Source organism: Ursus americanus, chromosome 29 (genome assembly GCF_024610735.1).
Source record: "Ursus americanus isolate L20-20 chromosome 29, mUrsAme1.1.p, whole genome shotgun sequence".
Taxonomy (NCBI): Eukaryota; Metazoa; Chordata; class Mammalia; order Carnivora; family Ursidae; genus Ursus; species Ursus americanus.
This window is the reverse complement of record NC_142155.1, coordinates 10904617-10920829: the sequence shown is the minus strand read 5'-3', so window position 1 is coordinate 10920829 and position 16213 is coordinate 10904617. Positions and strand designations below refer to the sequence as shown.

The window sequence follows — 16213 nt, the reverse complement described above, 5'->3', positions numbered from 1 at the left end:
AATCAGGTGCAGTATAATGATCTTATGTTGTTGTTAAAATCATTGGAATTATTCAATCAATCTTAAATGTGCTCATATTTATTGGGAGAAATTACTTAAAGATATTTACTCTTTGTGAGTGAAATCACTGTGTCTTAATCAGGAAAGGGTTGTTATAGATTTATAAAATTTGCATTAGAAAACACATGAAAAATCATTATTCTTAACATTGTTGAAATAGCAATTTAATCTTTTTTCATAAAAGAGTGCAAAGAATAATTGACAGATTTAATGTCACTGAAAATTTAAAAAAAAACAGTGAAAACAATATTCAGTTTCAATTTTTTCACCAAATAGTTGTTAATCTCACAATTTAATTCAGTACATTACCAATCCCCTAGAAAAGAGTTTTGTTTGCTTTAGCTTACTTAAAAAGGCATTAATTTTTATTAAGAATATTTAAAAGATATTTCAGCCACTCTGTGTGTAGGATATTTTGCAAAAAACAATTAACTCTATATTTCCCATTTTTTGTACTGCATTTACAAAATGTCAAGAAATAGAATATTCAAAGGGAGAAAATAAGAATTACTACTTATTTATTGACTGTTTAAGACATCATAAATCTAAAGCAGTTTTTGATAAGCAGTTACTGCATGTCTGTGTTTTGTTGCTTTTATGAGTAATGATTTAATTTTGGAATGGTAAAAACTCAGCTTCAAGACCCTAATTCTCAATGGCTGAGTTTTCCGATATGGCAGATATTTGCCAACCAGCTGGTTGTTATGGATGCTGTTTGTTTATGGTATTTTAATTAAAATCTTTTTCATCAGTATTATATATTACTCCATCCTTTTTAGTTTTAAATAAACCAAGAAAGCTGAAAAGGAGATTTCTTTTCTTAAAAGTTTATATGCCACAAAGTAATTTTTTCGGTTGTTGCCTAATGAGTATTGTTTTAACATCTGTTATTATGTTGCCCGTTAGGACTGCTGTGTTCGTAGTGCTACTCAACTATCACAGTGTTGAGGGCATGCACACCCTTCACCAGTTTGTTTGATTTAAGTTTGTTTGTTTGTTTAATTTCCCTGTCCCTTTCCTTGTGAATTCTTACTGCTGCCACTGTGCTTTCCTTACCAACAAAATGCATCTTCAGTGGTCCTGTAGAGTTGAATAACAGAAAAACTCAGGATTTTGACTGTTAAAATTGGCGAGGGTCTAGTGGGTTTTTGGAAGAATAAAGTCTAGGAGCTCAGATTTGTTACATTATTTATTGCTAAATTAGAAGCCTTTTTTTCACTTGCTTTTCATTTCTCCGGCAAGATTTCCAAGTAGATAATTTGCTGAGATAGTTTGCTATTTTCTGAATTCTGCTGTTTAAGCTATGGATAAGTGAACACCTGTACAGCAAGTGCATTTTAGTTGTTTCTCATTGCATCAAAGTTGTTTTGAGATTGAGGGATGGCAAATTCTATATTTTAATGAAAACAGAGTTATAATAAATATGTTAAAATATGTTTTGTGCATATTCATTTAATTTTATTTTAATTCCTGCTTTAAAGTCTACCTTAATATCAAAGGTGACTTAAGGTACCTACCAAAGCATAAAAACATAGCCATATCAAATAAGTTAAAAAGGTGTAGAAAAGATTGGTAAGGAAAAATAAGGGAAGAAAATTAGGCTGCAGATTTAACCATAAACATTCTAACACACGTGCTTTCAGAAAGGTACTATCAGTTATAAAACTTCAGCTTCCATAACTTGAAAATAAACCAGTTAAGGGCACACTACTTTTTCCTGATACCGACACCAGAGAGAAGTTTCTTTTGTATAGTTTCGCAGAGAACATAATCATCGTCAGAGCATGATCCACTGAATAACATCATTACCATGATCCATGCAGTCATCTGTTGAAGGACAATATATGAAAGGAACTGTGGAGGTGGAGGAGGGGAGAGGGACTATATGGAAATGCCATGTAGACCAGGTGCATGGTTGTGTGGTGCTCAGATTAATTCAGAGTTAGATTTTAGCACATCTAAGTTGACTTACTGCACATCCCTCACAAAGACCTCTGTAGATACTATTGCTTTAAGATAAAGCATTTCAAAAATATTGAGAAACGTTATATTCCAAAATATATTCTCTCTGAAGTGCACTTGGGAGTAGTTCAGTGCAGCTAGGTAATTGTGGAATCATGGATTTAAACAGCCAGGCACACTAGGCATTTCCTTACATTCCTGAGTAGAAGGCCATCCCATTCTTCTCACAAGAGCACCTGTGACCCAGCCAAGAAACCATATTGGGCCCTTTAAGTCTAGGCCAGTGAGACTTCTGATTTTTTAAAGGAACAGTGTTTGTTATGAAGATGTTATCTAAGATGAAGCTATTTTGAGATTATTATATTGGAAATATAATTTTAGACTCATTTATCCAACCCTTAAATATTTAGGAACTCTGGTAGAGAAGTCCTTTATTGAGTCAGTAGGTTAATTTTTGACCAACCTTAATGTAGTTTGCTTTATAAAAATAAGTGTATATGTGATCTAAATGCATTGTGAATATTGTTCCTTCCTTTTGTGCTTTCTCTTGCCTGACTTATCATCCATCGTATGGAATTTGAGTAGAATTGAAAGCTTTATGCAGTCTGACCACTTTGGCACTGTGGCAGAGATTTAGCTAGTGACCTTGCAGTATTTTGCAACCTGGTTTCCTGTGGCTATAATTTGAAAATTTATGAATATGGATACTTCACATTTTTCTCTAGAACAATGTCGAGGCATAAAATTTTCTCAAAATTGCTATGCCTAGGGATTTCCTACTGCCAGTACATGAATTTCCAACTTAAAAAAAAAAAGTCCTTTAATATATCTATAAATTTTTTTAAAATTTTTTTTAAAGATTTTATTTATTTGACAGAGACAGCCAGCGAGAGAGGGAACACAAGCAGGGGGAGTGGGAGAGGAAGAAGCAGGCTCCAGGAGAACAGGGAGCCCGATGCGGGGCTCGATCCCAGGACCCTGGGATCACGCCCTGAGCCAAAGGCAAACACTTAACGACTGAGCCACCCAGGCACCCCTACAAATTGTTTGTTTGAATAGCTAAAATAAAATAAGCAAATAAAAAAAAAAATTAAGGGGGGGAAAACCCAATATTTATAGTAACTTTCTTTGATAGAGCTCTGGTTTTAAAACATCTGTTTATATAACCAAAAATGTTTGCTAGAGTATATTTATTTCCTACTATTTTATGACTTAACTACATATTTTTAAATAAGCAGTATCAGTCCCTCGTAAGTACTCCCATTTTGTTCTGTGTGCCGTTAGAATTCATCTTATCATCATCTATTGTTATTTATATCACTTAGACTGTGATAATGTATCAATCTCTGTATTTTTTCATTTCCATGTCTTTGGGATGTAGAGGCAGGCAGAAGTTGATTTGACATTCAGAATCATTATGGCAAATTAATATTGTTTTGCTAGTGTTGCCAGGGTGTGAGGTCTGGATAAAGACTGACATTTTCCTTTATCAAAGATATTTACATCTAGAGTGCTTTCTTGTAATGTCTCTGCTGTGAACTTGCCCAACACTACAATTTCTTAAACCTGTGGTTAACATCCAGTCCCCAAACAATGAAAACATATAAACCCCGATTTTTTCCACAGGGTTTCCTGGCTGGTTATTCCGAGGCTTTGCACGTGACAACCTGTTCTCCCACGTGAATGGAATACTCAGTCTCAATGTGGAAGCCTGGTCAGTTGGAAAGTTGCAGTTAAATATTTCCCTCCTATGTGCAGCACTTCCAAAATTCTTATTTATGTAGAGTCATTGTGTCAGAAAAAAGAAAAAAGTTTCCCTAAGTTTGTTAATTCTGTGTTTATCCTGTTTATCCACGGCACTTTCTCTTGTATATATAGATTCTGGGAAAGAAATTTCTCAGGCATTAGGCCTCAAACCATATTTACACATGAAATTTATTCCTCTCTAAGCTATTATATGTAGACATCTTTTTGCCCTGTCATCAATGATCTTAGACTTTTCTTTAGATACATTTTTATTGTCATTTAATATAGACAATAACTGCAGCCTGGTTTAGATTTCCTGAAGACCATGAACATCCCTTGTTATTCTAAGGCACAAGTGTGTGTGTGCGAGTATGCATGTGTGGTTTTTGTTGTTGTTGTTGTTGTTGTTCAGAACTTTCAGGAATTTTAATTAATCAACTTCTTTTGAGGCCTGCAGCATCAGGTCAGTGCAGAGATAAAAAATAAGGATGTAATCACACATCATGGTGTTTTGGACGTGTTTCTGAACTCTGACGCTTCATATAGTCTCAAAAATCTAAGTTTATATATTTTTCTAAACTAGGAAAAATTAAGCTGATGACCAGTGCTAACTATCTCAAATACCTTTTTACTTCTCAATGTCTTTTAGCTTACTTAAAGTAAATCTACAAAATTTTCTGTGCTTTTCCAAAGCCCCATCATTCAGGGTGACTCTAATACATATTTAAACTTATAGTTGTTTTCTAAAGACCATCCATCTTATTATTATTTAGGTGATTTCGCAAGGATTATAAACTGAAAAAAGGAATCTCAGGAAGTTAGGATGCTTATAACGTATTAGGATATAAATATTAAAATGTATTCCATAACTAATTTCTATACCAAATAATTTTTAAGGTATAATACAAGCTGCTTTCAAGGAAACATTTTCAAGGATATCTTGAGTCATCAGAAAAAAAAAAAAGATGAAGGATTATAATAGCCTACCATGTTTCATGATACAGAGTAATTCAGTCATAGATATTTTGCTGATAGATGTGTTTCATTCTCCCACATTAAAACATGATCATATAAAGAAGAAATGACAAAATACTTAATTTTACATTAGGGGTACATTGTGCATTCTGATCAAATTAATTACTTCACAGTCCAGATATTTTTAGTTAGGGGTTAATCTATGTATTTAATGTATAGATCACCTGACTATACTATAAAAACAACCGTTTTCTTAATACATTAGGCTCGCCTTGGCTTTATGGAAATTAACAGGAAGACGTATGTTACTTTTTCTATATGTGATGGCCCTTTTCCACATCCTTTAGCAATTGGGATTAAAGAAATATTCATTCATTCTGAACACTTGAGCATCGGTTTTACACCAGGCCAATTAATGATTTCTGTAAGCAAAGTGACTTTAACATTTTTCTAAGCCTACTCAGAGCATCCTTTGCAGAGATTACTGATACTATATGTATTTTAGTTATGATAGCTAATTACCTATAAATGTGATCTTTAACACCTGTGATTTCATATTTCTAATTTCAGTTGTGTAGTTATATAATAAAATCTATTTCTGAAGTCCTTCATAATTTACAAAGCTGGCATATCTCATTTAATCCTCATGAAATGTGTGCAAGAAAGTGGCATTATCCCCAGTTTATAGAGGAGGACAACGTTTATATAGATGATGGGATATTATCAAGAATATGGCAGTTAGGAATAGAGTCACAAATCTCTAATGTTAAGTAAAAGGCTCTTTTTATACAAAAGCTTTTTTTTATGTTTTATAAGAAAAAACATAATTATTAGTTTCAGATAAGATATAACTCTCTTACTGGGGGAATTGAAATAGAGTGAGGTTCTCTGATTTTTCACATTTTCAAATAAGTAAACTGTGGGGGCAGTTCCTTAATTTTTACCTGGCTTTAGAATTGACAGAGGTGCTTATCAGTATTATTATTGGAAATACTTTTTAGTCTATTTTTTACACTGTAATGACAACTTGCATTTCTGTGGTGCTCTATAGTTGGTAAGCAATTTCATGTGCTTTGTCTCAGACTACCCTCACAAGAGTGGTGGAACGCTGCTGGAGTTACCTCTGAAGTACAGGAATGATCTGAATGCCTGAGCTCAGAGTTAGGCAGAAGTGTTGATTCTGAGTTCCACATAACTGCTTTGTAGAATCGTGTGGTCATCGGGTTGGTGTTCCATTAGTGCTCAGATTCACCAAAAAGTTCACAAAATAACCAGAAAAGTACCAGCTCCACCAAAAATGTTCGTGAAATTCTAGATCAGCCACCAAGCCTCTGTTCCCGTGCCCTAGCAGCATTAAACAGAGATGGCACCACAGGCCCTTACACAAATATCTCATCTTTCTTTGGAAGTAGTTCAACTCTGGAGTTTCTATTGAGTATAAACGGTTTCTGAATACAAACATCTTTGGCACCTCATTAACTTCATAAATCATAGTGGATGCATTTACTTGAACCATCAGACTTTTATATCTGAGAAAGAGTAGCATTGTTTGTTCTCTGATAGAAGCAGAGCACATTCCTAACAAAGGGGAATTTTGAAAGTGAAATTTCTAACAAGCATTCAGGGAACAGCCACTCTAGTGAATCCCTACAAGCTGGATATAATGTAATTCTTCCAGCAAGTGGCACCTTGTGTGTGTGTGTGTCCTGGGTCAAAACCAGAATTTGGAATTTATATCACTTAGAATTTTTGGAGAGGTTCTTGCTGAAGACCAGTGGTTTGGAGATGCCTCTAGCCATGCCTCAAGGGACACAAATTCCTTAATTATGCAGCATTTGCTGTCAAATTGTGGAGTGAACATTAGTGTGTATATTGAATGAAATCACCAAAAAGTGTTTGAGGAATAATGTTTTTACTATTCTAGGGACTTAGACTGGTAGTAATTCAGTAGTGAATGATAATTTATTGATTTTGCATACACATAGTATTTATTTTTATAGGCTTTAATATTTCACTGATTATGTTATTCATGATTAAATTTAGCAAGTATATCTTCCCATTTTATTTTAATGCCTGGATTCTAAGACCTATTAAATAATATTTGTTTCTTATCCCTGACTGCTAATTTAACTTAAGTAAAATTAGGCTTTCTGGGACTTCGCTGTACTGTATAGCAAACTATGGCTTATTTATTTCAAAGTTAGCGCCATTGTAATTTTTAATTTAGGGGTGGGAGCAGACACACTTGACTTTTGTAGGCATGGGACTATCTGAAATAGACTTCTAAAATAAGAGGGAGTTATTTCAAAATGGTGTTTTCATTATATTAATCAGAAGTTAAGATTTCTTTTCTCAGTTCTTAGACTTTGGATTTTAATGCCTATCTATGAAAAGAAGGCCCTTGTAAAATATTAAAATGAGTTAAAATGTATAATGTTTTTATCACATTATAACCAAAGCAATATTTATTAACTCCTGTGTGTTGACCCATGGTACTCAGTGTAAAAAATACCCTACTTTGTCTCAAATTTAAAACTCATTCTTAGAACTTGAGTTGGTTTTTGTGTGTGCACTGCATGTCTATTCAACATGAATGTCTATTCAACAAACATATTTTTACCAAGTATTTTGGCTATGTGCTATGCTATAATAAAGTATATGAGGGTTTATTTAATTTTACTTAGTCCCAACACACATCCTACTATAGAGGATAAACAGAAATAAAAAAGGGAAACAGTTTAAGGGGTATAGGAAATCTCTGGTAAAGATGATTCTGCTGATTTTTGGTCTATGAATTTTATAATTTCTTTGGATACCAACAATCTGTACTATATAGGAAGAATAATTTTCTTTGAGATAGCAAGTAGCATAGTTATAGATATGCATTTGGAATTGTGCAGTTACTGTGAGTCAGTCTTGAAATTAGTTTCAGTCCCATCTTTTATCACCATTCATTATAATGAGGTTAAAAATATGCTGTATATTTCTTCTGCAAATAGAAAAGAAGTCCAAACTATCTATTACTTAAATGCTTTAGTGTAGATAACCTTTTGTTTACTGCCTACACATTAGATGCACATTCCACTTGGTCAAGTGTAATTATCATGTAAATTGTTAGGTATTTATTGTGTGAAATCAGAATTATGGTTTTTTCTTTATGGTTTTAATATACTCACACACAGTCATGCATCTGTATGATTTAGAAAGCATTTTTGTTCAGCTGACTGATTAGTCCGTTGTGCTTTGACATTAAATATCACAAGATACAAAATTTTAAATCCTAGAGGTACATGTTTGCACATTGTTATGTTCTCCAATCGTAATGACCTGGGTTAGGAAAAGCTGGTTCTCTTTACAGAAGGCTCAGGAGTCCTTTAGCTGACTTTTATTCATGCAGTGAAAGTTGTGTGCTTATTTATTAAGTTTAGTTAACTACATTTTCATAAGGGATAGGATAAAAGTCTGTTCTTAAAGTCTTAACAAAATAATACTCAAAATTATAATACGTCATTGAACTTTGGCTCTTTATGAACTTGAGCCATTTCCATAGACTCAAGCATCTGATATAGTCCCTGGATCTAAATTAATAATAATAGTAAATTTGTTCCTTTATAGTTATATTGAATATTAGAATCAAAATGGTTTGGTATTAAGTCCATAAGAAAATACCCTGAATTTATCATTGTGTAGCCATGCTACTTGGAAATCAATCTCTTTAATCACCTATTAGAAAAATAATCAAGGAAAATGATTTATATTAATGAAATACCAGATTCTGAATATTTTAGGAGAAAGTTTTCTTGAGTGTTGCTTAGTCCATTAATAATGGAGAAATGTGACTTATAAAGACAAATTACAGTACTTAAAAAGTCAATAATATCTTTAAAATTTAGTAACGACATGGAAAGAAGAAAAATAAGTTTAAAACTACATATTTAGATTTTAGAATTTGTTTTTCGTAAGTCTTTAAGCAAAAATGTTATAATCTAATGGGTGATAATGAAATCTGTGGTAAGAAAACTCTTAGAAACTGTTCAGAATGTGAAGGAGGTGTAACTGTATACTAAAATATATACAAATATTATTGTGTACTGAAATATTGAATGCCCTCTTAATTTACATTTAGTAGCAACTTTTAGTAGATATCAACAATACTATGTATGACCAAAATTATACCATCTTAATCCAATTAAATTAGACTCTCCATTCAAGATCATGTACCAGAAACATCAGCTTTTGGTTCTTTGTATAAGGAGCACTTTTTGCACAGGGGACATTCATCAGATATGTATAACCAGACTTACTTAGGACAAGGTGAGTGAAACACAGGGTTGAACCACCATAGGAGGAATTGGTGCATGAGCCAGAGAATGATCCCAATAAGAAGTACAGTTTTTAAGATCTAAGTTATTGAAGAGTGCACTTGTGAGGAGCACGGGGTGTTGTATGAAGTATTGGATCACTGTATTGTATACCTAAAACTAATATTACACTCTATGTTAACTAACTGAAATTTAAATTAAAAAACTTAAAAAAGATCTAAGTTATTGAAAAATACAAAAAACTTCCCTTGAAGTCTTTAAAATGGGTTGGATTTTGTCATCTTTTTAACCTCAAAGAGTTTTCAGAGCAGCTCAGCTTTCAACTTAATGACTAATTTTCTTCTTTAAGCCCCACAAATCCCAGTGATTCTATTAATTTGTCACAGTATTTCAGAATGAGTCAGCATTTAAGAAGTCATCAGACTTTCTTACTCCTACATATATGAAATTTTAGGGAAAAAGCTTTATGAATTGTTATAATCTTTTGAATGATATTTGTAGTTACTACTTAAAAGTACTTACAATTTTATATTATGGTACATAGTTTTTCTTTCAAGAGGAACAGTGTCATAATACTAAGGACAAAGCAACTTTAAAAATAAGTGTGTGGGCAAGGGATGGGCAAAATGGGTGAAGGGGAATGGGAGATACAGGCTTCCAGTTACAGAATGAATAAGTCATGGGAATAAGAGGTACAGCATAGGGGATACAATCAATAACATTATGATAGTGTTGTATTCTAACCGATGGCAGCCACACTTGTGGTAAGCGTAGCATAACGTAGAGAGATGTTGAATCACTCTGTTGTGAGTGTAAAACTAATGTTAACATTTCCTGTCAGCTATATTCAAAGAAAAAAAATTAATAAAAAAACCATGAAGTTTTACAAACAGTAAAAGTAAAAAAGGGGGAAAAAAAAACCCTGTCCTTTCACAACTTTCCTTATATTCCATTAACTGAGGTGGCCAGAAGAAGAGTAGAAATCTATAATCTTCGGCACCAAGCCATGTACACATTTTAAAATATGTGATTTTGAAAGCGATATGGACTCTGTGTGAAACAGAAACCGAATATAGTTTCTGCTAACGCAGTTTCTAATGTTCACCCCTTCCCAGAATATACTATCATGTACGTGACATATTTGAAGAATTTTGTAGTATTTATTGCAGTATATAGATCATTCTCCTTCAGCTTTTCCAAGATACTATTTAAAAGGAAAGGGGAAGCAGCTACTAAGAAACTTAGGTGTATGGATTTTTTTATGCCTGCAGATTTTAAACATTTTTACATTTTCTATCACATTTCTTTTATAGTGCGTCTATCGGCCATGCCTGTCATCTACGTACAATTCTTTGCTTACGACCTTCACAGATACCAGCCAAATGCATTTTCCCTATACTCAGCTAGATATCTCACTGTTAGTTGGCATGCTTGACTCACTTTCTTAATATTTTTCTCTTTCAAGATCCATCAGTAGAAAAATTTTCATTGATTTAATCTAATATTTAAAATGTAAAAGATCATTTATTCTCACATTCACCCATGCTGGCCTTTCTCCTATGCAAATACTGAAAGCACTGCTGCTTTCCATTAATTTTTTTCTTTTCTCTCAGGTGCTTTCTTTAGTATTTTATTTTTAAGCCAAAAAAAAAAAAATCGAAATTAGAGGTTCATAAATTCATGCTTACAAAAGTTAGGATATTTAAGTCTTTTTTTTCTGGCTTTAGTAAAACTGAAGTTTCTGTTCACTGTACTGTACTATTATTAAAAGTTATTCTTGATACTTCATTTATTCAATACTGTGTGCTAAAATGTGTGCCCTATTGTCAGCTGATGAGGGAAGAGGATAGAGACCAGAGACTGATTTTGAAAGGATATGGTATAGCTCAGAAGAGTAGAAAGAGAGACACTAAGTTTTAATACTTACTTGAGTTCGGGGAATACAATTTTTGCCAGTATCACTAGATGGCAGGCTGTGCCTTGGTATGGTTAGTCTGTTGAGGGAGGGTGGAGTGGGTTAATCCAGTTCTTTCAGTACTTTTTATGTGTGTTTCTAGACTGATTAATGAGAATAAAAGTTAGTATGTTGTATTAAGTGCATTTGTAGCACACATTCGTTCCAAGGATTGAGGTCGCAGCCTTTGCAATGAAAGGGTGTATCATTCTGGGATGTACACACTCAAGATTTTGATGCTCATAACCCTTTACTTCATAGACTGAAGCAGTCATACTTAAAATGATGCATTCTCCGCTTTAAATCATCGCACTTTTCATTTTTTTCCTGCGGTGCAGGTGATTTGGACTATTACTGGTTGGATCCTGCCACGTGGCATAGCCGGGAAACATCACCTATTAGTTCGGTAAGCTTTCTGGGAAGTGAAAGTTTGGAGCGTAGGGATGATATGTGCTGTTCATTGTCCTATGTTTGATACGTGGTAGATGGCAATCTTACTCTGTTTCATTATACGTTTTAAGAGAGAAAAATATTCATTTCATTTAAGGCAGTGCAGTTTAGAAGGGAAGTAAAAAGCAATTATTAAATGATGACTATATACAAATGAGATATTATTTGGGTAATGATATCAACGTGAACAACAACTCAAAATACAGAATCAGTTTTCTTTATATAAACAGATTTATTTTAAATTTCAATTTATTTCTGAACAATTTTTTAGAGAATTACTTAGTTGCTGACTACTTTTTTAGAACTATTTAGTTTAAGAGTCTACTACAAATAAAACGTAGCTGTCAAGGCAAATTGTTCTAAGCCTAGGGTAGAACCCACCAGAATAAAGAATTCCCTCTAGAGTGCCTATAACTGAGGAAATCACATCATGCTATAACCAATAATTATGTGTCCATAGGAAAGAAAACAACTTATCTTTTTTTAACTTTATTCATGTTTTAATAGCATCCTGTAACGTGGCAACCATCTAAAGAGGGAGACCGATTAATTGGACGTGTTATTCTTAACAAGAGAACAACCATGCCCAAAGAATCAGGAGCATTACTGGGTCTGAAAGTAAGTATGCTAGTTTAAAGTGTTTCTTAAGGCTGGATAACAGTATGGACTGAATTCAACAAAGTTTCTGACAATGATTTTTAAATATCCTCCTCTCTCCTCCAAAATAAAGTCCTAGTGAATAGATCTTGTTAATATATTGATATCTTATGGTAGAGTTAGTGTTATTATCTCGGTTAATATTTTAAAATCATTTTATTAATATGACATACAGATGTGTTAGGAAACTTCCATAAAAAAGAGCAAAATAAAGAATTTTTATCTGAGTATAAAGTTCAAGGATGATTTTTACATTTAAAAGATTTTAATGGATGGTAGTAAAGTTAGATAATGTGAACTGCATAATTTTATTGTATCCTGACAAGCAACATAAAACATCATTAAAGAGATTGTTTCCTAAGTACAATAGAATTTATGGTAATACCAAAAGAGTAAAATGTATCTTTTAAAAATATTAACGGACTTCCAACAGATATGATGAAAAACTAATTAATTGCAAAAGATTATGTTTTATTATAGGAAAAAATACACATACACATTTTGTTTTATTATGTGTGTGCATGTATGTGTTAAATCACATGGTTTTATTTGCTTTCAGAAACTTAGAGAAGCATTCGAAGATCAGCTTTAAAATTATTTACCAAGATATCATATTATATTTGTGTGATAGTTTGACCTCTTCAAAACCATTGACTATTAATTCAACTGAAACCTTTCTTCAGTTAATGTGCTTAATAATATCACCTTATTGGTTATTATCATTAATTTCTCTTGCTATGCGATAATTCTGATCACTTCCACTAATGGGCATGTCCTAAAGAATCATGGATCAACCTCAAGCTTTGAGAATATGCCTTGTACTTTTAATTATACATACTGAGCACCTGCATTGGAAGAAATTAAACTTAAAAATTTTCAGATGTATTTAATTTTAGTTACGATGTAAAAGCCAGGTAAAAGTGTTAAATATTCAGTAATATAACTTAGACATCAAGAGTTAGATTAAAATACATATATATTTCAGATGAAGTCATTTAGATGGTCAGTAGCAATGATAAACTTAGCTATTACCCATCGTACCATAGTAAATTCCTTCCCCAAAGTAGCCTATTCTTGGTTTGAACCCATAGTCTTTATGTCTTAGACCTATATTCTACTAAAGTTATACACAAGAGAGAAGTGATGTAACAGTGGGGTATTATGTGCATATAGAACTGTAATTCAGGAGCGCCTGGGTGGCACAGCAGTGAAGCGCCTGCCTTCGGCTCAGGGCGTGATCCTGGCATTACGGGATCGAGCCCCACATCAGGCTCCTCCGCTATGAGCCTGCTTCTTCCTCTCCCACTCCCCCTGCTTGTGTTCCCTCTCTCGCTGGCTGTCTCTATCTCTGTCGAATAAATAAATAAAATCTTTAAAAAAAAAAAAAAGAACTGTAATTCAAATGGTCGGTATGAATTTTGAGGATAAAGAGAAATGAACCCTAATGTAAACTGTGTCACACACTTCTGTAAGTAGGGAAGACCCGGCACTTGTCTTGTAAGGATTTACATTACCCATGGTCTTCCTGCATTGTTAGGGCAATATAAGTAATCAGTACATGTACTTCATTAGGACACATGCATCTCAAATATACTGAGATGTTTTCTTTTTAAAACTACACTGCCACTTCATGGGATGCCTGGGCAGCTCAGTTGGTTAAGTATCTGACTGTTTTGGGGTTTTTAAAAAAGATTTTATTTATTTATTTGAGAGAGAAAGAACTAGAATGGGGGGCTGGGGGCGGAGCAGAGGCAGAAGCAGGGGGGAGGGGCAGAGGGAGAAGTAGACTCCCCACTGAGCAGGGAGCCTGTCATGGGCTTGATCCCAAGACTGATCCCAGGACCCTGGGGTCACAATCTGAGCCGAAAATAGACGCTTAACCAATTTAGCCACCCAGGTGCCCCAAGTGTCTGACTCTTGATCTCAGGTCAGGTCTTGATCTCAGCATCATGAGTTCAAGCCCCGTGTTGGGGACCTACTTCAAAAAACAAAAAAAAAAAACAAAAAAAAAAACACATACTGCCACTGGTTTAATCAAAAATATATTTCAGTTTATTAATGTACCTACATTCAATCCTAAATACATTGTAAAAGACTGTAGAAGTCATTCCTCAAAGTAATAAACTTATGTTTTGATATGAGTCTTGGGAACTTATAAATTTATTATTATCCAGGTTGTTGGAGGAAAAATGACTGACTTAGGACGTCTTGGTGCCTTCATCACCAAAGTAAAGAAGGGTAGCCTTGCAGATGTAGTTGGACACTTAAGAGCAGGTAAAGTTTCTTTTTATATTTAAACAGTGTGTACTCTTTGCATGAATTGGTGGTTTTCAATTTGGGGTAAGTTATATGTAACAATTAACTAACTAATTTTAGTGCATGAATAAAGACTTTTTTCCTGACGTGGGTATTTACTGATTGCGATAATAGGCAACGATACATCAGTAGCGGTTTGGAGAAAGTACGTTTAGGAATCTTTTTTTATTTGTGTAAAAATAAATAGATACAAATGCTGTAGGAGTCCTAGTTTTTGTAGATGGCTTCATATTGTTGCTACAAAAATCCAGAACAATTTAGCCTTGTAGAAAAAATAATATTACCAATTAATTCCTTAGTTTATATTTTGAGCTGTTATAATTACTAAGGTTTTTCACAATGGTCCCAAAACACTTATTAGTAGTAGTTTTTAGTAAAACACAACCATAATCACATTTCTTACACGGATTATGTAATAAAATATTTGTTAACGTAGTTGTGGCATGCATTGTACTCACGGAGGTCTACTACTTCTTGGTATTTGGAAATTTACCTAATGTTACTCTGTAACCTTAACATGATATAGTAAAATCATTTAATATGTTCAGATATACCATATTCAACATACTTTAAAATCTATTTTTGTTAAATTGCTTACTCCGCATTTTAGTTAAAATCATATTAACATTTTTTCTGGTTTACTTCACAGTTTAGTAGAAATCTTTTGGTTGGAGTGTCTGCTTATGCATTTGAAAGACAATTACAATGAAAACAGAGAAAGCTGAACTGTACAATTGAGGATTAATAACCCATAGCACATAGAAAGAGAACATTTCTAGGCTGTTTTCCATTTTTATACCTTAAGACTGTAATTACTGAGACTTTTAGAAAAGTGTTTTGTAACTGCTAAAGACATTTTTGTTGTAATTGATTACCAGGATATCAGTTCAAAATCATTTAGATTTTTTCTTTGATAGAGACTTCCTATGCAGGGGTTATATAAGGAGAAAATACAAATCAGAGATTTTTCTCCATCTGCAATACATACAACTTGGAAGATGTGTAGAGGTACAGTACACTGTTGTTTACTATCAGGGACTTGTTATGATTTAATAAGAAGGTAACCCAATCAGGAGTAACTGTGTCAATAAATTGAGTCTTTGCTTGTTCAAAGACTGAAAAATCAGCCTTAGAAAGTTTGAGAATCACTTAAAAAAAAGTATAAGAATTCCTTGAATCAATGGAATGCTCTAAATGTAGCTATAGAAATCTGAATTTGCAGATCAGATTATAAACATAATGGCTTTTGATTTTGTCTTTGTATTTTAATACAAGATTACGTAAGAGAGTCAGTGAAGGGTTTTTTCTATATAAAATAGCCCTTAGTGATAAATTTCATTTATTTATCACCCTTAATGTGCCTAGAGCCTGAGAAACTTAAACTAAAATGTTAAGAGCTCAGCTTAAATAAGTATAAAACATACAAGTGGACTTTTCACTTCAAGCAATTGATGCATTTGAAAAAAAAAGTGTTTTAATAAATTAGATCATATATTCTGTTTGATATACATTATAATTTAGGGATGATCTTCGTTGTGTTTGCATATAAGCATCACTGGCCTCTGCAGTGCTGTGTTTATTAGCATGACCTTTGTTCAGTGTTTGCATTGTTGCTTTAATCTTGCCATAGCTTCTTCCCCTTAAGTCTCTGCACTGTGCCACTACTTGCTTTAATTATCAAAAACGCAAAGTTGACACTGACAAGCTCCTTATTAGAGCCCTCCACTGTCTCCCCATCATTGCCTGCTTAAGTCAAAGCTCTGTAGTTCTG

The 16213-nt window shown here is 33.4% G+C and overlaps 1 protein-coding gene across 15 annotated transcripts in view; it reads left to right on the top strand.

The window, feature by feature from the left end:
- Positions 1–16213, top strand: part of RIMS1 (regulating synaptic membrane exocytosis 1) — a 393719-nt gene that overhangs the window by 217969 nt on the left and 159537 nt on the right. For all 15 annotated transcript variants that reach the window (XR_015722249.1, XM_087856955.1, XM_087856957.1 and 12 more), the window contains 3 exons: positions 11358–11425; positions 11977–12087; positions 14301–14400. Coding sequence is in view for 14 of the 15 variants with exons in the window: in XM_087856955.1 (XP_087713081.1) it covers positions 11358–11425; positions 11977–12087; positions 14301–14400 (279 nt within the window). In the remaining variant the exon portion in view is untranslated. The remainder of the gene's footprint in view (positions 1–11357; positions 11426–11976; positions 12088–14300; positions 14401–16213) is intronic.